Here is a 23050-nt window from a genome sequence, read left to right as displayed (position 1 = left end):
AGACCCTGAATAGCCAAAGCCATCTTGAGAAAGAAGCATCATCACACTCTTTGATTTCAAACTATATTTTGAACTATATTACAAAGCTATACTCATCAAAATAGTATGGTATTGGCATAATAATAGACACAAAGATCAATCCAACAGAAAAAAGAACTGAGGAATAAATCCACACCTATATGGCCAATTAATATACACCAAACTGCCAGGAATACACAATGGGAAAAGTATGCTCTGTACAATACATGGTGTTGGGGAAACTGGAGTACTTACACCATACACAAAAAGTAACTCAAATGGATTCGAGACTTGAATTTAAGACCACAAACCAAATTTCTAGAAGATGGTGTAAGTTGTTTGATACCAATCTTGGTGATAATATTTTGGATTTGACACCAAAAGCAAAGGCAACAAAGGCAAAAATCATTAAGTAAAGTAGGACTACATCAAACTAAAAAGGTTCTACACAGCAAAGGAAACCATCAACAAAATGAAAAGGCAATCTACTGAAGGGGAGAAAACATTCACAAATCACATACCTCAGAAGGTGTTAACATCTAAAACCTATCAAAAACTCAAAGAACTTAAGAGCAAAAAAAAAAAAAAAAAAAGAATCCAATTAAAAAACGAGCAGAGGCTCTGAATAGTTTTCCTAAGACATACAGATGGCCAAGAGACCCATGAAAAGATGCTCAACATCACTCTTCATTAGGGAGATGCAAATCAAACCAAAATGAGACATCACCTTAACACCTGTTAGGATGGCTACTACCAAAAAGTAAAAAAAATAAATAAAAGTGTTGGAAAAGATATGGAGAAAAAGAAAGTTCTTGATAAGAATGTAAACTGGTGCAGCCACTATGGAAAACAATCTGGAAGTTCCTCAAAAGATTAAATGAGCTATATGATCCAGCAATTCCACTTCTGGGTATTTATTGGAGGGAAATGAGAGAGAACACTACCTTGTAGATATATATGCACCCCCTACCCAGGTTCACTGCAGCATTACTGACAATAACCAAGATATGGAAGCAACCTAAGTGCCTGACAATGAAAGAATGAATCAAGAAAATGTGGTGTGATCATAAACACAGACACACAGACACGCGCACACACCCACACACATTACATTATTCAGCCATGGAAATAGAAGGAAATCTTGCCATTTCCAACAGTATGCATGGACCTTCAGGGCATTATACTAAGGGAAATAAGTCGGAGAAAATAAATACCATATAATCCCACTTTTACATGGAATAAAAAAAAGAAACTCACAAAGACAGACTGATGGTTGGCAGGGTGATGGCAGAGGCGACTAAAATGAGTGAAGCAGGTTAGAAGATAGATATTTTCAGTTATTAAATAAGTCACGAGGATCAAATGTACAGCACAGTGACAACACTTAATACTACTGTATTGTGTATCTGAAAATTGCTAAAAGAGTAGATCCTGAGAGTTCTCACTACAAGAAAGCAAATTTGTTACTAAGTTATTAAAAAAAAAAGCCTCTTACTTGTCAGGTAGCAATTCTGCAATGAAGTTTTCTACTGACACAGCAGTCTGTTTTTCATGGATCACTCCAGCTCGACGCAAGCTGTCTATCCGTTCCTGGGCACCCTGAATGACAACCATGGAGGTTAGAGACCATTTCTAATCATTCAGTATCAAATATCCTAATTTATGGTTATACAGTAGTACACAAATACATTTACACATGAACACCTATACACCCACTGTAAATATTCAAAAAATATGGAAGTATAAAGAATAGTAAAAAAAAAAAACATCCAATCATGTGCCCCATGGTATTAACAGTTCATACAACACATTCTAAATTTTCCCACGTACACTATTATTTTGGTTGCTACTATGAAATGGATATTTATATTAATGTTTTAATTGGTCATAACTAATATAATGAAACTATGTACTTCTTAATGTTGATCTGCTAAGGGCTACCTTACTGATAAAAATCTTATTTCAGTCCTAGTAGTTTTTATTTAATTTTCTCTTGAGGTATCTAGGTAGGCAGTCCTATCAAAGTGGATGTTTTTTTCCTCTGGCTTCTTACTTCCTTTAAATATAGCCTTAAATGCATAAAAATGACTGGTGATTTATTTTTAATACAAGTGTGTATATTGCACTGAAACTTATTTAAGAAAATTATTAATATGCAATAAAACTGAGGGACTGAGAACACTGTACAGATAACTCAAAATCATCGATACATTTCTTATGGTAGAAAACTCCAAGTTTTTTAATAAAATTGTTATTTACTACTTTATCTGAATCACTTCATTAACAGTGTTCATAAGGGAAGTGAAAGTAAGTATTCAAAAAGCAAGACAAAATGTGTTCTATTTTTTTGAATAAAACTACCATGGATAATACATTAACCTACTTTTACTATGGACAGCAGAGGTAAGTAGTGAATAAGAAAAAGTGGTCAATCCTTATCAAATGAGAATTTCAAAAGCTAGGACACTTCTAGAGATAACTGAACTTATTTCAGAGACAACAGAAATAAAGAGGAGAAGGTGACCAGTGCATGAAAATGGATAAACCAATTTAAGACATTAGCTTATAATGATGAAGGATGAAAGAAAGTATGAATTAAGCTATACTACTTTCAACTATCTTACTCTTCTCTCTCTAGTACCATGCACAGTCTAACCCAACAAAAGGGAAGAAATAAGTGCCTTCTTAAAAAAAATTTTTTTTAAAATATTTTATTTATTCATTTGACAGAGAGAGAGATCACAAGTAGGCAGGGAGGCAGGCAGAGAGAGAGGAGGAAGCAGGCCCTCCGCAGAGCAGAGAGCCCGATGCGGGGCTCGATCCCAGGACCCTGGGATCATGACCCGAGCCAAAGGCAGAGGCTTTAACCCACTGAGCCACCCAGGCGCCCCATTCTTAAAAATTTTTATCACTTATGTTAAGAATCTGAATGATGTCAACCTAGTAACAGTGAATGAGGAGGCAGCTGTTGAATTTGAAAGAAAATTTAACAGATGTTACACTGAATAATGTAAATTTGCCTAAATCATTTTCCTCCCAAGAGGAAATCAGTAATGGTTAAATTTGGTTATGAGTAAGTTTAAATAAATGTTAATTCAGTAAAAACTATTACAGGATTAGTGGGGTATTTAGGAGATTCATTCCTGGTCTTTGAAGATATCTCAGCTAAGCACTGCAACAAAATAGCGCTAGATCTGATGCTTCCAGGAAACTAAGCTTGTTCATTTTCTACTATCCTACAACACAGAGCTTTTTATTTCATAAGAAAAATGAAGTGAGGGTTATATGTGCCTCTTCTCCTCTGATGTTAATTAAGTGTGGCATCTTCTGGAATCACAAATATAGACACTTTAAGATTGGCCCTTACAAATGTTTTGAGAATGAAATTTTAACTTTATTTTCAGAAATGTAAGGAATCAAGAATTACATAGTTTTCAGGCCACACTCAAGTAATCATCTCGAACAGAAGAAAGATACAGGCCCCCAGAGCTTACCCTGTACTCTAAGAGTTTATACTAAGCAATTTTGTTTAATCAAAATCCCATGCTGCTTCTAATGTGCATGTAAATGTTATCTACATCTTTGAGGAATATAAGTTATAAAACAGTGGTCGAGGGGCGCCTGGGTGGCTCAGTGGGTTAAGCCGCTGCCTTCGGCTCGGGTCATGATCTCAGGGTCCTGGGATCGAGCCCCGCATCGGGCTCTCTGCTCAGCATGGAGCCTGCTTCCTCCTCTCTCTCTGCCGGCCTCTCTGCCTGCTTGTGATCTCTCTCTGTCAAATAAATAAATAAAATCTTTAAAAAAAAAAAAAAAACAGTGGTCGAAACTATGACAGGCTTTTTGATGAAATTAATGGTTGGCACTAAGTTTCAGGGGCTTCCTAACATTAATTATAGCAGATTTATTTCCTTAAAACTTCAGTTTTCCTTCAAAGAGCCAATCACTTCAAATACAATATGATGGGGAGTAAAAAATTCTGGACTGAAATTTTAATATTCTAGGATTCTACATTATTTTTCTTCTCATTAGCTCCCTCTACTGTTTCTGAAAAGAATAAAGAACTGATAAATTTATAAATGATTTTCCTATGCATGTATCAGTTTTAATGAATTTTGATTTTAAGCTTTTATTAAAAATTATGGGAAAAAAACCCACATGTCTGAATTTGAAGGGCAAAACCAATAGCACAAATGCTGTCAGACACTAGTGAAACCACAACATAAACTGAAGTATGATCTAGAAGATGAGGTTTTTCTTTCAGAAAAGATCTCAGCCTTTCAAGAACAGCACCTAATGATTTTTAAGTATCTTCTATGTAATATTTACTATAACAAAATATTTAAGACCCTTGTTTTAAAAACTGTGAAATTTTGAATTATACTCCAAGTATCACATGGTGATTTATCACCAAAAATTAATGACCTATCAGCTGACAACTCTGTCTGGTCCCCTCTTTATTTTTGATGGGAACAAACAAAAGGAAGCCACATGACTTCCAAAAGGGTTTTACCCAGGCATTATGTCATTTGTATTCCCAACATCAAAAACACTATTTTGAATTGTCCCTTCCTTCAGATGACACTTGGGAGTATTTTATGTTTGGAGGCAATGTATCACATGAATATTTAGTGGATACAAGGTATGTCTCATTTCCCAAAGGAAGCGAAGTGGGCTTTGTAAGAGGGAGATGGGAAAGGAGAACAAGTTACCTTAATTAATCACAGGTAAGTATTCAGGCAGAAAATTTTTAGGCAAGAGTACATATGGAAGCTGAAGAAGCTGAGTTCCTTAAAACTCTCTGAGTCTCCTTACACCTTGTAAAATCTTTGTGTATCAACAGAGGTACTTCTAGACCAGTCTGAAGATCACTGATTGATTGTGGAGGTTTGATCAAGGTACCACAATGGATGGGCCACTAGAGTGCTATTAAATGAAAAATCTTTATTCTCCTCATGAAAATGATAGGGTGTTAAAGTGAAAGCAAACCTCACAATGAAAGTATTTTGCATACTAGACTGTTTACTTGAGGAAATAAATAATTTTAAAAACATACCCCTGCACTTTTAATTCTGGTGTTTAAAGTTTAATTAATTTATTTATTTGAAGATTTTATTTATTTGAAAGAGAGCATGAGTGATAGATCACGAGCAGGGGGGAAGGGTAGAGGGAGAAAGAGATCCCTGCTGAGCAGGGAGCCCGATGTGGGGCTCGATCCCAGGACTCTGGGATCATGATGTGAGCCGCAGGCAGCCGCATAACTGACGGAGCTACCCAGGCACCCCTGATGTTTAGCATTTGGACATTTTGATAAAACTGCTAGATACTAATTTTAAAGAACATCTAAGAGTTCACATCCGTGACCCAAACCAATATTCCTGCTCTTGAGGACCTTAATTCCTGTGGGAAAACAAAACACAATATAAGACTAAATGACACAGTGTAGGAGAAGGTGCTGAGTACTACAGGAAAGGAAACAGAGAGAAGAGGAAGGAAGGGTGATCTTGGTATGTAAGTGTGGAATGTAGTACTCAGCAGGCAGTGAGGACAGACCTCGCCATGCAAGGAAGACTAGAATGAAGACGTAAAGAAGGTTTTAGAAAGTCAACCAAGTATATATTTGAGGGAAGAATGTCCCAAAGAGAAGAAAGAGCTAGAGAAAAGGCTAAGAGAGGAGCATGCCAGCCAAGTATGAAGAACAGAAGGAAGACAACGTGACTGGCATGAGTGGGCAAGGGGAAGGTCAGCTGGAGAAGCAGCCAGAGAGGAAACAAACGCCACATCAGCCAGACTGTGTTGGGGCCATGGAAGCCACCCTAAGGAATGTGGGTTTACAATGAGTAAAATATAAAGTGCTGAAACACAAGTGACATGCTCTGACCTATGACTTACAAGGATTACCGGTCTACTCTGTTCAGAATGACCTAGAGGGCCACAAAGTTACCTTATCAGATAACACTAAAATTGGATGGCCTTGTAGTAGGCAATGGCAAGGTTCCAGAGAGACACTGCAGTGATGTGAGGAGTCAGATGCTGGACACACTGTGAACAAGTGTGGAGGATGAACAAGATTTCCTGAAGAACCAGACATGAATAAAGAGAGAAGTTATGGGTGACTCTAAGCTTTCTCACCTGAGAAAATGGAAGGATAGTGCTGCCATCAATGAACAGAGATGGACAAGGCTAAAGGAACAGGCCTGGAGGAAAGAAAAGCAGATGGATGCTAGATACAGTTAAGTTTGAGACATTCAGTTTAAGGTGTTGAGAAGACAACTTCTATATGCATCTAGTTTAGCTGAGAGGCCAGTGCTGGAGATAGAAACTTGAAACTGTCCACTCACTGATGGTATTTAAAGCCATGAGACACTACGAGCTCACGACGGAAGGAATGTAAAGACAAGATCGTTAGGGGGAACCAAAAGAGGCGGCACAGAGGAGTGAGCAAATAGGCAGGGGGAAAAAAAAAGTGTGGCACTTCAGAAGTGAAAGAAACAATAAAGAATAATAACTGTCTCAAAAGCCACTGACAGGCAGAACAAGATGGGGAACACTGCTGATCTGTACAGCATTCTCTGAGGAGTCAGGCTGAGCACCTGACGGAGCCAGGGGTAAGAAAATATGAAGGGAACAACTAGAGATAAAATGCTGGCAATTCTTTGTGGAGGACTTCTGCTGCAAAAAGAAGCAAATAAAAATTAAGGTAGTAGATCACGAGAAGAGGAGGTAAAAAAAAAATGTTAAAAATTTCTTTTGTTTGCTTTTTAAAGCGAGAGAGATATTTGTATGCTGATGACCTGGCTCAGTGTTCATTTGTTCCTGTGTGTCTATATGCTGGTGGTAAAAAATAAATAAATAAGTAATATGGGAGGACAGGATTCTTGGAACTTTAACCTTCACTGGTTTGGGGGGACGAGTTCTAGTTCACTGGGAATTGGCCTGGTTTTATGATGTGGGAGATGTGGGACAAATTTTTAAATAGTAACAGGCCAGAAGACAAACTCTGTAATACTGAAGTGGTGGTGTCACTATGCGCTTGTATGAAATTTCTCTTAAAAGTAAGTTATCCTATCATCTGTCCCTGTTATGGAGAGTTTATTATGTATAGACTTGATCACAAGATCCTCTTCTCTCACTGTGGAAAAACTAAGGCAGTGCCCTCCTTTTGATATTACTACTGATAGTAAGATTTAATAGGTCTCTATTAAAAGAGATCCTGGCCAAAAAAAAAAAAAAAAAGAAAGAGAGAGATCCTGGCAAACTCTGGTTATATAAAGGTGTAATACATACGTATAAGGTGCTAGCTAGGTGGGTCTTTAAGGGGTCTTTAAGACAAGGGAATTAAAAGGATGGAGAAGGGAAGAATCAAGGCGAGGAAGCAAGGAAAAGCTTTCTGAAGAATGCGGAGTCCCGTCAGCAAGCACAAGGGAAAAGGCAGACTTAGAGGGTCAATCTAGAACCTGCCTACTGGAACCCCATTACTACTCTGGAAAATTTCAAATAGGTTAGAGTTTCCAAAACCATGAAGAAATACGTAAGTATAAACTATTATTAACAGTGATAGTAATATAAAGCTTAGAGAATCCAAGTAATACTGTAATTTCAGTATAAAATGTTTAAGTTCAGTAGGACTTACAGGTTAGCAATCGATTAAGATTTCTTCTGAACTACTCTCTGTGTTCTCTGCATGTGTTTCCTCCCCTTCCCAAGCATCAAACCTGACCCTGAGTTTCTTTAAATTTAAACTCCACTGTACCGTCGTAACACAACAGTTGTCAAAATAAAAACCAAGACGATCAATACCTCAGAATGTAAAAATGCATTAGCTCCATAAAGACCAAAGATTATCATCAGAATTATGAAAAAATTAACTGCCAGTTTCTTTATGCTGAAGAAAGGTGTTGTATTACTCACTTTTAATCCAGCTGCATAGCCTACCGGCTGTGGGGCAATATTGGACTGTCCAGCTTCCCCTATGACCACAGCTAAGCCAAAGACCTCCTGGAAGGCATCTCGGACGGCAGCAACTTTTACTTCTTTATTTGAGGTCACTACAATATCCAGTTCACCTCCAGATTCTACAAAGATCGGAAGAAAATTTTAATTCCAAAATAAAATAATAAAATTCTCTTAAGGAAAAATGCCATATACTAACATTTTAGTATATAATTATTACTAACCTCACAAAATACCGCAAGACACAAGTGATGAACTTTTTTACAGGCTGAGGAAACTAAGACTGATAAGGCCTTGTCCAAGATGACACAGCTACTTACTTAGCCATGATGTCGGGACTCAAACCTGTATCTGCCAAACTCCAAAGTCCTCTTCACTACACAGCTGATCCATCACACACATTTTCATCCCCTCATCTCATAGCATCTTATTACAAGTGTTTAGACCCAAACTACCATCTTTTCCCGACTTAAAAAGGAGCATTTAATACATTATCCGAGGGAGTCTCATCTGCAGGCAGAATATAGTACATACCTCCTAATGGTTCTGAGTACCCCCTGTGCCACAGACGGAACAAGTTTTTTGTCCCCCCCGCCCCCCATGGAATAGTTTTTCCGAACGCATTAGTACCTCCCCCTTAAAACAGCATTTTGTGGTCAAACAAGCTTAGGAGATGCTCTACACATTTCTTTCTTGGAAATTCATAATGAACATTAACATCAAGATTCTGAGAAAACCAAAAGTCAAAATTCATGACTTTAACCCAGTACTTTCCACACTTAATCTGAATATGTAAACATCCACTCCTAGAAAGTTTTCCACAGATGTCAGTTTGGGAAGGAATGTTCTAACAGCTATGAAAAAAGTTTAATTTTCTACTATGTCACTATTAATTTCACGAGATCTCATTTTCTAATAAGCTTTGGCTGAAACACTGCATTTTAAGGCTGCAAATCAAAATGGTTTTTCTGCTGTTGGTTAACAAAGATACACATCTATTATACACAAACTTCTAATACCATGGGGATGTTGGAATTCCCAGGCCTTCAACTACTGAGCAATCACAGAAATGAATTATGTGACTTGTAAAATATAAGTTACACATTTAGGATACACAACAGAAAATGAAAATGAAGACTGCTATTGCTAAGTAATTTGTTGGAGTTGAAAAGAAGTCTGCATAAACGAGGACTGCCATGAAATAAGTGTTTTATCTACAAAACAGTTTAAATGTGGGAGTCAACTTTCTTATCATACATCTTTCTCACTGAAAGAAAAAAATAAACAGTAGATGCCACAAACAGGATATTTAGTTATAAATTAAACATCTACTACTGTCCTAATGTGCAACCATATAAGGAAATGGCAATACCAACATATATAAAACTTGAAATTTAAAAAGGCTAAGATATGAAATAAAAATCGTAAAAGTTTTACTTTCAATTGTTTTTAAAACCTTTTTACCATTTAGACAGAGTAATCTTAATCAAATACACCTGATTTTAAAAAAAAATCTTAATCTAACATTTTGTGACATACTCAGTTCAAAGACCTAGTTCTAAACACAGCATATTTTGCTACTTAGTGTTAGTGGCTATCACTAGTAAAATAGATTAATCCAGAAAGCTGTTTTTTGTTTACCAGTGCTTTGGTAAACCATTTTGCCCCAGAAATAATGCTGTGCTTCTCCATAATATGTTGTGGAACAGCTGACAGTATTTTCAAAATACATGGGCTTTTTTATCACGCAATCTTTTTTCCTAATAGCATGACCTACAGATCCCATCTTTACTAGAATTTCATAATTTACTAAAACCTAAAAGCACTGAGTCCCATAGGAAAGAAAAGAAGAAATATACCTTTTACTCATTTTTTTCTTCATGTGGGACATGTCTCTTGACCCTAGACAAGTACCATTCCACTAAACTTCAGCTCAAAAGGCTTTTTTGGCCTTTTTGTTAATAAGCAGTGCCACCTTTAATGATGATGGGAAAAGTAATTCTAAGAATGTAGGAACCTAAACTGTGTTACAATCCATTTCTAACAGTTGTGTTTTCTTGATACATCTGAAAGTGTTATGATGTCTAGAATATTTCTCTAAAAATACCTTGGGTTTTAATTCAAGTTTTGTTACATCAGAATGGCCTTGCTTTCACTGCCTGTCAATAAGGTGTCAAGTTTTTCATATTAGTTTTACTGCTTTTTACAGTTAACTGATCAAGATCATATGTTAAGTTATGATATTCACTAAAAGGCATTTCATTTTGTACCTTCGCCCGTCATCTTTTGCCTTTTTCTTGATGTCAGGCAGACTACTGGCCTGAGATAAAGCCTTGGGTTTGAATCCTGACTTCATTAGCTCTGTTACGTCGGTGAAGTCACTGAGCTTGTTTTTTTCACAGCAAAGTATCAGCCACCTCATAGGGCTTGTTCTAAGGAGTAAATAACTGCTTTCACAGTCTAACACACAGTACCTAAAAATAGCAAGGACTCCAAAAATACTAATTCCTTTCTTTCCCTCATTCAAAATATGAGCTTGTGTCAGGTGCCTGGGTGGCTCAATTGGTTAAGCATCTGCCTTCAGCTCAGATCATGATTCCCAAATCCCAGAATCAAGTCGCACATGGGGTTCCCCACCTACTAGGGATTCTGCTTCTCCCTCTGACCCTCCTCTATCTCGTGCTCTCTCTCATTCTAATAAATAATGTCTTTTTTTTTTTTTTAAGATTTTATTTATTTATTTGACAGAGAGAGATCACAAGTAGGCAGAGAGGGAGACAGAGAGAGAGGGGGAAGCAGGCTCCCTGCTGAGCAGAGAGCCCAATGCGGGGCTCGATCCCAGGACCCTGGGATCATGACCTGAGCCGAGAGCAGAGGCTTTAACCCACTGAGCCACCCAGGGACCCCTCTAATAAATAATGTCTTTAAAAAAAAATGATCTCATGAAGAAAAAAATATATATGATGTATGAATTATGTCAAACTCGATTATTATGAATATAGGAAGTCTTATCTATGGTAGGGTCCAATTTCTAAATCCTCTGGCAGTTACAAGAACAATTCAGCTGACTTGATACTTAAATCAATTTTCTACTTTCAGGGAAGCAAAGTAGCTAAGTGCAGAAACAAACTGAACAAGGGCTCAATCTAGCTTCACCAAGCTGTGTGGCTGAAGATAATCATCTCTCTGAACCCAAACTCAGAGAGAGCATCTCTTCCTCATCTACAACTTGAGGAAAATACTTACCTTGAAGAGTTCCTAAGTACTGCCTGGCAGAGCAAGCACTTAATAAATGATAATTCTGATAATAAAGGACAAAGATCTTGTTCTTTGACATTTACTGGTTTGTAAACTACCAACTGGATCAGGACTGCTGAAAGCTACTGATTTTTTATTGCTATTGAAAATCTCTGTTCTAGTGCACAGCTTTAGCTTCCAAGTTGCTATGTTTAACAGAATGACTAATAATTGCCCACGGATCCTGTTAAAGTGGTTGTTTCTTCACATAGTGGACAGGTACATTCAAAATTAAATGGCAGACAACAAGTATGCCTATGTCATGTCTACAGAATTCTTGGGAAGGAGGATTTAAGGGTGGTTAAAATAGCTTCCCCGCCAAACCTATTAATCAGATATTCTTAATAAATAGATTAACTTCCTCTGAAATTATTCCGTTAAGCATAATCACATTTAATTAAAACAGATAATTGGACACTTACCAAAATCAAATATAAACAAGTATCACTTCAAAGGTCCTTAGTGAATAAAGTAAAATTCATACAAAGCAACACTAACCGTATTTACAATTAAAATATACTACTTACAATTAGTGTACTAATTAGTATACTACTGCATATTGGTCTTACTCCTCCCAAAGTTCATCCCATGGCGTTTTCAAAATTTGTGACTAAGAAAAAGATAAATTAATAATACTAAGACTTACAAGCAGCTTACAACATAAGAGGATTTTCACTGAATACAAGACTATGGAGTAACAGTGAGAGGCTAACAAAAGCACATACTTTAAAAACACAGGCAGACGCTGTTCTATCTTAAGTACATACTGATATACGGAGCCATGCCGGGGTCCAGCGTTGTAATCATGCTTTCTACTGAATGTTTTGTTTTATCAAGCACAGATTTCACCATAGGATTTCCGGCCACACCCTGCACAAGATAAAATAACACATAAACACCCATTCTAAGCAAAGAACACCTGATGGTGAAAGAAAACTCTAATGTTTCTGATACATCACAGACTTGTAATTTGGTAAAATGTAAGAAAAACAAGGCTATGGCAATGTCAAATTGCTGTTAAATTTTCAAAAGGCTCACTCTCACCTTCTCTTTTTCTCACAGACCCACAGCAGTGTGCAGACCACATTCTGAGGAGCACTGACCGAGGAATTCCATGTACACACACATATGTGTATTCATTTTGTGGCTGTATATATTCATATGTATTCATTTTACACATGTATCCCTATATATGCATCTTATTTCTTTGTGTGTATATATTTTAATTTCATTTCACATCTTCTTATTTATAACAAAGACTAGGCAAAACCTATCCATCAAGGTCCCAAATAAAAACTATAATTAGTTGTCTCCATAGACACATACTTCGTTCCCTAAGAAAAAAATAAGAATATCAACATTTCTCATCGTTACTCCCCAAAGTTACCTATTAATATATATTACTCTGCTATCTTCTATCAACGTTTTTTTCTACTTCCCGTTTGTTGTGTTTATTCCCAAATTTTCTCTTTTAACTCAGGCCTATTCCTCTGAATCCTTAAAACCACACTATTAAACAGAAGGAACCAGGTCTGAGTATTCCCTTCTTGTGCTCTACGTCTCCCATGGTAAAAAAAGACTTCAGGGGAGCAGTGGCTCCTGAGATGGCACCTGGCTAACAGGCCATCATTCCACTTCTTCCAACCAATCACTGAACCAAGGTGATTCAGAAAAAAGCTGAATCCGTAATGCTGATATTTAAAACTGTTGACCAATCGTATGCAGAATATTAGAAGAATGATTTATAGGACATGTAAAGTTGAGTTGGGAACAAGTGCTAACAGACACACTGACACATGCTCTTAACCAGGGAAAGTAGTAGTAATCCCTGTATGAAGAAAACTTTGAAAAGGTGCAGAAGGATTTTAAAAAAAAAGGAAGCTTAGAAAAATACCGTATTTGTGAAACATAAAATCAAATGTAGTGAATTAGTTAGCCACCTACCAATTCAAAAATACATTTAATATATAATTAAGATCAGCCAAACCCTCTGAATATTGGGAGGAATGTGACACAGTAATCCCAAAATTCATGAAGAGAAAAAGAGTAGTAAAAAAAAATTCTCAAGTAGAAAGAAACTGGCAAACTTATAAAACCAAATACTGATAGATCATTATGAATGCAGAGACGTGGAACTGACCTTTCTTACTCATCAATGAGTACTCCCCATCCTCACCTGAGCAGAAGAGACTTTCACTAAGTATTAGTATCATAATAAAGAGAATTAACAGTAACGGAAATAGTGAGGTAATGCGCAGAGGCAGGCCAAACAGCAGAAGAGAACAGAGTCCAGAAACTGACATTAACACACAACTGCGTAACTAAGATAAAGATGACATATACAACACTGGAATAGGATGTTGGAGAAGTCAAGTAAGTGGATGGAAGAAAATTAAGTCTGACTTCCACTTTACGTAATAAACTTAAGTGTCAGCAACATTAAATTGGTTAGGTATAAAAAAATAAAACCATAAAAGAATTAGAAGAAATCACAGAAAAATATTTACCACATATTATGGTGGGGAGAAGGTTATTTTTAATAAAAAATGAAAAGAAAAAGACTGAAAAAAAGACTCCTGAAAATTTAGATGCTTTTGTGTCAAAAAAGGGTAATAAAATTTAAATGTATGATAAAAATAGGAGAAAACTGCAATATATGACCGCATATAATAAAATATTACTACATGAGGCACTCTTACAAATTCATTTAGAAAGGAAAATCATCCCAATTCAAAAAATGGGCAACAAATACGACTAGAGACTTCACAAAAGAAAAATACAAACGACACCAAAAAAAAAAAAAAAAAATCACATGAATAAAATGTTCAAGTTTGGTAACCAAGAAATGTAAATTAAAACGAGATTATGGGCGCCTGGGTGGCTCAGGGGGTTAAAGCCTCTGCCTTCGGCTCAGGTCATGATCCCAGGGTCCTGGGATGGAGCCCCACATCGGGCTCTCTGCTCGGTGGGGAGCCTGCTTCCTCCTCTCTCTCTCTCTGCCTGCCTCTCTGCCTACTTGTGATCTCTGTCAAATAAATAAATACCTTTAAAAAAAAAAACAAAAAAAAACGAGGTTACGTTTTTTGTCTATCAAACTAGAAAACGTTCTATTTCAAATTCATAATCAGTGCCGGCAAGTGAAAAATGCTGGGACAGTCTATTTTGATATAACCCTCCTGGAAAGTCATTTTTGTAAGTAATTTCTTTAAATGTTTATCCTGACATTTGTCAGGAATTAACCTCAATAAAACAAGATGGGCATAAAGATCTGCATGTAAGAGTGCTCATCATAGTTTTATTTGTAAGAATTATTCTTACAGGGGCACCTGGGTGGCTCAGTGGGTTACAGCTTCTGCCTTCAGCTCAGGTCATGATCTCAGGGTCCTGGGATTTAGCCCCGCATCGTGCTCTCTGCTCAGTGGGGAGCCTCCTCCTCTCTCTCTGCCTGCCTCTCTGCCTATTTGTAATCTCTATCTGTCAAATAAATAAATAAAATCTTAAAAAAAAAAAAGAATTACTATTACAGAATGCTAAACTACATTAGCAAAATACGGGAAATAAATGCCCTATGGCATGCAGGGCAAAAACAGCCATAAAGGAAAAAAAAATTTTCTGCAGAATATTTATGACTGGGAAGATGTTCCTGATATATGCTAGATAAAGACAAACACAAGATACAAAATAGTGTCCACACGTTACTAACCCATTTTGATTAATCTAAAAAATTACAACTGTAGAGATATGCACATAAAAAGACTGAAAACTACAGAAAACTGGTAATAAGAATAAAAAGAATTACTATTTTTTCTTTATACCATTCTACGTTTTCAAAATCATTCTAATGAACATCTAATAGTTTCGAAATTAATAAGTTCAGTATAACTTTCAAACTCAATACCCGTTACCTTAATAAAACCCCAGAGTCCACCAGCAGATGCTTCATCCTGACCTCTACCAACTCGAGGATCTTCTTGTTCCTCTGGAAACGTAATGGCTGATGTGGTACCCGGTCCTGGGGCCAGAGATGTCAAACTGGCTTGCTGAGTAATGGGAGTCGGCAAAATACCTAGTAAATGGCAAAAATTTCCAATATATATAATTTATTTCATAAGCGATTTTCTATAAAAAGAAGATACACTATAGGAGATGAGTACTCAAAATAGCGTTTTTTATAAAGGTTTTGGTGATTCTTGGCATACATAATGTAAATACATACTCAGGCATTTCAAGACTGAGGTATGCACTCCAAGAATCACCTAAACCTTTATAAAATGCAAACAAAAACAAAATTCTGAAGAAATTTCCTGCCCTTTCTGTAGACTTTTTAACCAAGTGTCCTGAAAATGGACAAAATATGTATCAAAAAGTACTCCCTGTTGGTCCTATTTAGCACTTGGATGTGGGCAACTGTAATTCTAATCCCTTTATTGCATAAAAATAATTGATGTGAGCACCCAAGACCAACATATAAAAGCATGTAACAATTAATATTTATTTTATATGCCCTACTTTAACTCAAAAAAGAAAATTCATATATTCAGAGACATAGACATAATGCCTATACTATGCAAAAAATTTTATTAGTAAAAATAGATTAGCAAAGTTGGATTAATAAAAATCAGAACGAAATTACTTCTTTTCCTAAAACGAGAAGTAACAGGCAAAGGATGACAAGGACGAAGTTTTAATACTGGTTTCCAACAATCATTCCAGGGAAGCTAGAAAAGTAGGTGTAACCGATTTAGAAAAGAAGATGGCCCATTACCATAAACTTAAGGCATACATGAAGCTTTTATTTGGTTTTAAATTTTTACCTGGCTAAATAAAAATACTCCCTACTCCCTGGACCATCCTTTTAAGTAAAGCTTTTAAAAAACCTCTCAAATATCACCTTAATGTCTCTCTGTAAGTATACAAAATATTAGAACAAGTATTTAAAATTTTATCTGACACTACATACAGTATACATACTCTACATTTTACAACACACAAAATTTATCACTAGTAACATTACCTTTATTTTGATAATGTAAATATCAAAACATGAGAACAGAAAACTCCAGAAATCAAAGACATGAGTTAAAAGTAATGCGGCAAAAAAGAAAAAAAGTTTAAAAAAAAGTAATGCAGCAATACTGAAACACTCAAACGGTACTGAAAAGAAAGTGAAATGGTACAAATGCCTTGGAAAACAGTCTAGCAGTTTCTTGAAAGCAAACAATTCCATGCCTAGTTATATACCCAAGAGACGTGAAAATACGTCCTCACAAAAACGTGTACACAAATGCTCATAAAAGCAGTATGTGTAATACCAAAAAGTAGAAACAACACAGAAGTTCATCAGTGGATGAAATGAATAAACAAAATGTGGAAGGAAAATCCATACTACAGAATACTGACCCATAAAAACAAAGAGTACAGACACATGCTACAACATGGATGAACTTAAAAATACCCTGAGGGGTGCCTGGATGACTCAGTAGGTTAAATGTCTGCCTTCGGCTCCGGTAACAATCTCAGGGTCCTGGGATGGAGCCCTGAATCAGGCTCCTTGCTAAGCAGTGAGCGTGCTTCTCCCTCTCCCCTTCCCACACTCATGTGCTCGCTCACTTGCTCTCTCAGATAAAATCTTCAAAAAAAAATACACTAAGTGAAAGAAGTCTGTCACAAGACTATATATATATATATATATATATATATATATATATATATGATTCCATTTATATGAAAAATCCAAAATAGGTATACTCATAGAGACACAAAGCTCATGAATGGTTATTTGGGGCTGTGAACATCGGGAGCAAGTAGGAAGTAACTGCTAATAGGTAGAGGGCTTCTTTTGGGGGTGATTAAAAGGTTCTATAACTGATGATAGTGATGGCTGCACAACTCTGTAAATACTGTGACAACTACTGAATTACATACTTTAACGTAAGGGTAGATTGTATGATATATAAATTATTTGCCAATAAAGCAGTTATTAAAAAATGTACTTAAACATTAACTGTAGCCATTTATTTCAAAGTATCAGTAAGAGAGAATTACCTGTTACCGGAGGTGCAGAGAATGACGGCATCAGGGGTGTCTGGGGAGCTCTTCCTGCATGTCCCCTTGTAATGTCGTAAGTTGCCCCAACGGAAAATCCCGATGTGGGAGGACCAGAAGGGGGTGCAGATAAAAGAGTGCTTTGGGCAGACGATGAAGCCGGGAAGTGGGATAGAGGAGGATTACTGAAGGCAGCAGCAGGTGGTGGAGAGACAGGAGGTGGGATAGAAGTAGTGAGGGCTGGAACAGAAGGGACCGGTGAAGGCAACACGAAGGGCAAGGGCGCCGAGGGCCTCATGGGAGGGAGGGACGGCTGAGGGGTGGAGTACGCATGTGGCGGCAAGGACTGTATGGAGGACACATTTGGAGAAGAGAAAGAACTGGTTGCAGCTGGAAGGTAGGAAGGAAAAAAACCCACAAAAATTAGAAATGCTTTTCATTCACTTAGTTTTCAAAGTATCTCATTACTTTTTTACTGCAAAATTTAAAAATTTAACAAACCATAACCCATTAATTATCTTTAATGTGTCATTTAAAATATACAACACATACGACTAAGTGCAAATGACTTTCAACTCCCCTAACTAAAAGTAGCAGTTACATAAAATTAAGTTACAGTCCTATTCGTAAATAGATCTTTGTGTTTTCATTCATTTTGCTTCCCACCCCCTACCCAAGAAAATAGACCTGTTTTTCACCCTTGATGCCTTCAGCATAAAAACCTACACAGTGACTCCAAAATTTTGGTCAGGAGGCTGATCATCACAAAGTGACAGACTATGAGACAAAACTAACACATGCTTTTTGGGATACTTTTGTCCTAAGATGACGATTTGTAGTCAGTATGAATATAGAGAACAAAAGTTTACCCAAAGGAAAACAAACTTTTGGGCTTCAATAAAAATGGTCACTTCCCTTCATCGTGGGAAAAATCAGAAATATTTTCGTCTATGTATTTTTCTTATAACCGACTCTGAGAAAAGTTAACAACATCGTTACTACCGTCCAGCCACACCAGATGCTGGCGACGCCACGTACCTAAAGGCAGCGGGGTGGAAGCTGCGGCAGCTGCAGCCAGGCCTGCAGGGTGTGGTGGAGGAGTCCCCGGCGGGGTTGTCTCTATTCCGCTCTCTTCCATCATTTTTCTTCAATTATAGGTTACTGTAAAAATAGAGAAATTGAACATATATTGCACAGTAATCAAGTGTAGTTCCAAAGAATAATTTAAGAAAAAAAAAAAATTATCAAGACACTGAGGTCTATACAATTTATAATGCCACTTATTTCTGGATAAAGGCTCTGTCAAAACTCCTAGAAAAACGTTGTCTGTGACAATGTTTAATGTGCACGTAACATTTTCATACACATACTTTATAATTGAGAAATAATTTTATATTATTCATAAATTTCAAACAGTAACTCACTAATACAATTTTTTGCCACATGAATCTACGTTAGACTTTTATCTTCATTCTAGTTACTATCACATTTAAAATAAAAATGTTATTTTTTTTCTTCTTCTTTTCCCATAAAACATTATATATGGGCTATTTCTATTAACATGAAAAAAAGAACTGAAATGTGCTCACTTCCCAGCGCCTCTAGTTCACATTTAAAATCATACTTAGTAATGGCTCATTAAAATGATAGGTCTCATGTTTTAGAAATGTTAACTTCAGCAAGAATGTTATATGGTAACTAGATAGCAGGGTCCTAAGAGAAAAATGGATTATCAAATATGGGAAAACTTCCTTAAAAATTAAAAACTTTCAAGTCTGTCTCAAGTATAAAATCGAAACTTCTAAATAAAACTTCTGGTTTTGATTTTGATGTGTTCAGTCATTTAACAAGTACTCAATGAAAGTCAACTGCTAGCCAAGCACTGTACCAGTGCCTCTGGACATACAATGTAAGCAAAGACAAACAAGATACTTACAGTCCAGTACAGCAGAGGGTCAAATAATACCACCAATGAACAATGAACTATAGCCTTAATTATGTGCTCTGAGGGTAAGAACACCATCCTATTTGAGGGGAATACGATTTTCAGTTGAGTGAGGAAAGGAAGTCACATATAAACAAAGATCTAAAAGATGCAGAATTTCATTAGGCAACGGAAAAGTAGGGAAGGTTCCAGAAAAAGTGAATATACACCAAGTGTACAAGCGTAAAGTAGAGGGAACAAGACATATTCAAGAAAACCCATGTGACAAGGAACAGAAAAAAAGATGAAGGCTGGAGACACAGACAAGAACCCAGACCATGTTGAACCTTATAAACCACATCAAGGAGTTGGGTTTTTTAAGGACACAAAGGCACCGTACAGCATTCAAGCTGGGGATGACATATTTGCCTTCTAACTTTTTTGAAGAAATTTTAGATTTGCAAAAAGTTGCAAAAATAGACCAGAGTTCCTGAGTATCCTAACCCCAGCTTCTCCCACCAAAAGCATCTTACCTAACTGCAGTAGAGTGATCACACCAGGAATTTAACACTGGTGCTGTACTAGTAACCAGTGATTTTATTTGGATTTTCACCTGTTTTTACATGTGTATGCTTCTGTGTGTGTGTGTAGCTCCATGAAGTTTCATCATACACAAAGACTCTTGTAACCAACACCACAATCACTCTAAAGAAACTCCTTTGTGGTGCTCCTTTGTCAGAGCCTCCCACTAACCACAAGCTGTGGCAAGAGACTGTTCTCTATCATTTTCTCATTTAATGAATGTTACCTAAATAGAACCATACAGCATATGACATTCTGAGACTGGCTTTTTTTTTTTCTTTTTTCAGTCAATATAATGCTCCTGAGACCTATCCAAGTTTTTGGATATATCACTGGTTGGGGTTTTTTTAAATTTCTGAATGGTATTCCATTTTACTATTGGTCTGGTAAAGGACATTCAGGTTAATTCCAGCTTTTGGCAATTCATATTTGTGTTCTGAAAACATTCCTCCGACCACAGTATGCAGGTTGGGATATAGGGCAGACAGAGTAAATGCAGGGAGACTATTAAGAAGGAGAGAAGTAGTTCATGTAGGAACTGATAACACCCAAGGCAAGTGCCTCTCAAGTGCAGGGAGGGGAGGAAGGACCCAGGGGTCACTGGGCAACATCTGAGACATTTTTGGTTGTCAGAACTAGAGGGACTACTGGTTATCTACTAGGTAAAGGCTAGGAATACAACTAAAAATCGCACAGGGCACAGGAAAACCCTCATAAGAATGAATTATCTGGCCCCACATATCAATAGTAGCAAGAGTGAGAAGCTTTGGCCTAGACTAATATGATGACGGGGAGATAGGGAAGAATGAGTAGATTCAAAAACTGGAGATGGGGCATGACTTACACAAATGTATAGATGGCTATGCATTCACTAAGACAGGAAACACGGGAAAAGGTCAAGAGGTTTGAGGTCTTCTTTTTTGGGAAGGGGCATTATGCGCTGTTTAAAATTGGACATACCGAGTTTAAGCTCCTTGAAACATCCAAATAAAGACACTGATGAAGTCTGTGGTTCAGCCATAAGTGTAGGTTTCTTCAGTTTACTGAGTCCTAAAGTCATGTTCTGGGATAAGGTTATCTAAGGAGAGAATACCAAGTGAAAAGGAAAAGATGACCCAACCAATCCTTGAAAAAGTGCCTGGCAGATGAGCTTGCGAAGAGTGAAATGACCAAAAAGGAGAAAACCAGGAGACTGTGGTGTCCAAAAGCCAAAGAAGTTCCAAGGTGGGAAGGGGCAGCAGTACCAAATGCTGCAGAAATGCCAGAGTAATGTGATATCAGAAAGAATGTCATTGATTTTCCAAACTGAAGATATGAACACAGTGAGAGCAGTTTCCATGGAAAGAGCAGGGCTAGAAGCCAGTTTCAATTGGACTGAGTAGGAGGAGGAGAGGTAGAAATACACAACACTTTGAAAGAGTTTGGTTGTGAATGTGGAGGAAATATCTATGGCATTTAAGTAGAGATCAGGGATCAGGGAGGCAAACATCTTTTCACTCCGTACCTCTACACCAAAGTGAGATAAACTGGAACACAAACAGCCTTCTGGGAACTTGATCCCTCCCTGCCAAAGCCACCTCTTTTCATCTCCCCGTTTTCCTCCTTACAGATGCTACCAAATCCTTACAATGGCCAGTAGAAGTCCTGTTTAAAGATAATCTTGATCCCTAAATTAATGAATGTGTTGGCAAAATAGTCTGCAGAATGAAAACAACCTATAACTTGCAACAAAGGGTCAATTTCTTTCAGTCTTTAAAAGACACACTAAGAAGTGGCTTAATGAGGTTATTAGGTAAATTCGGTGTACATAAACATTATGCCTTCTTACTGAAGAAAAACTACTGTGATTACAGTGAAGTGTCAGACTTGGTAAAGGTTTTAGTGCATACCTTTTCAACATAAAAAGTGTTATTAATGTGTCAACGTTAAAGAGAGTAATGAAAAATAGCTTAGAAAATTGAGTCCTCAGTCTCTGGCTGACCCTCCTCTTCCAATCTGCATCTATTATGGTTTTTCTGGTACAAAGTGAATGGCTACTTATAAAAATACAATAAAGAAATGGAATAATGCAGCTTTGATCAAAGTAAAAGCCTTAAAAGCAGTTATTACTGGTGCTCTAACAACGAACGCCAAAGCAGGATGTGAGAGTTTTGTCTACGCATTCTCAGCTCTGACCCCAAAATAAACTTCTATAAATGTTAACTGAATGAAAGAATGGCTGTAAAGTAAAAAGACCGGAACGCCAAAATGTCATGTTCCCAAGCAAGTACATGTTGTCACTCAAAAATACCTACCCTGACAGGCAGAAATGGATATAAATTCTGCCCACCTAGGACAGGAGCTATCTTGCCAATTTGCCGGAAGCCGGTCCCAAGAGCGAACAAAGAGCCGAATGCAAAAGCCGGGGGAACCTGGGGAAAATAAACTCCTTCCCACTGCCATCCCCAGTGCGCGGACCCAGGAGTCGGGAGAAGGCGGGAACGGCCGGCATCCTGTGCCTGGAAACGGCGGCCTCCCCGCAGGCCCTGCCACGTCTCCGGGCCGGGCCGGGCTAAGGTCAGCCGGCGCCTGCCGCCCGTCCCGTTCGGCCACCCGCCCGCTGGAAGGCGGAGCCAAACGGTCAGGGGCGCCAGGCTGGGTCCGCGCCCCGGAGCAAAGGACGGGAACCGGACCCAGGACCCCCACACACAGTGCTAAATGCGCGGCGGGGACTGCTCGCCTGGCCAAGGGTCCCCATGCCGGGCCGCACTGTACACGCTAGCACAGCCTGCGCTGGGGACTCCACTGCGGGGCTCCGAAGCGACCCTAACCATCCCGCGGCGCTGCCCGCTGGCCCGCCCACCTGGAGGGGTCGGCGCCCGTTGGCGCCCGCATCCCATCCCACCGCCCGCCAGCACCCGCGTCGCTGCCAGGCTGACGTTTACCTGCGGGCCCGAGAGAGCGTATGCGTGGCAGTTGGAAAGTGCGGGACAGGACTTCGGGGTGCTAAGACTACCGCTCCGAGAAGACCACGAAGATGCCGGCAAGAGCTCCCGCTGCGCGTCCCCGCCTCCAAAATGGCCACCGAAGGCGCACGCCCCAGCGGCTGCCACGTCGACCACGCACCGCCCCGCCCCGCCCGCTGGGAGCCTCTTCGTCGCGCCCCGCCCCGCCCCGCCCCGCGCCCCGCCCACGGGGAGCCTCGTCGCGCCCCGCCCCCCTTCCCGAGAACGCAGGTTAAACTCGTCTGTGTAC

General features: G+C 38.3%; 1 protein-coding gene across 3 annotated transcripts in view; it reads right to left on the bottom strand.

The window, feature by feature from the left end:
* The window catches only part of PRRC1 (proline rich coiled-coil 1), a 41546-nt gene extending 18658 nt beyond the window's left edge, over positions 1–22888 (bottom strand). Inside the window, exons 1-8 of one of the 3 annotated variants that reach the window (XM_032851960.1) lie at positions 22741–22888; positions 20777–20894; positions 18349–18471; positions 17311–17700; positions 15171–15331; positions 12033–12135; positions 7927–8090; positions 1514–1617 (exon numbers count right to left, since the gene is read on the bottom strand). In XM_032851960.1, the coding sequence (XP_032707851.1) occupies positions 1514–1617; positions 7927–8090; positions 12033–12135; positions 15171–15331; positions 17311–17700; positions 18349–18451 (1025 nt within the window). In that variant the 5' untranslated portion in view covers positions 18452–18471; positions 20777–20894; positions 22741–22888. Of the gene's footprint in view, positions 1–1513; positions 1618–7926; positions 8091–12032; positions 12136–15170; positions 15332–17310; positions 17701–18348; positions 18472–19246; positions 19297–20776; positions 20895–22740 lie in introns of those variants that run through there. The other 2 variants (XM_032851958.1, XM_032851959.1) reach the window with 2 other exon arrangements.
* Positions 22889–23050: the final 162 nt, after the last annotated feature.

The sequence above is a fragment of the Lontra canadensis genome, unplaced genomic scaffold, assembly GCF_010015895.1.
Source record: "Lontra canadensis isolate GAN:19392208 unplaced genomic scaffold, GSC_riverotter_1.0 scaffold5, whole genome shotgun sequence".
Taxonomy (NCBI): Eukaryota; Metazoa; Chordata; class Mammalia; order Carnivora; family Mustelidae; genus Lontra; species Lontra canadensis.
The sequence above is the reverse complement of the archived record's forward strand: the minus strand, read 5'-3'. Positions and strand labels throughout refer to the sequence as shown.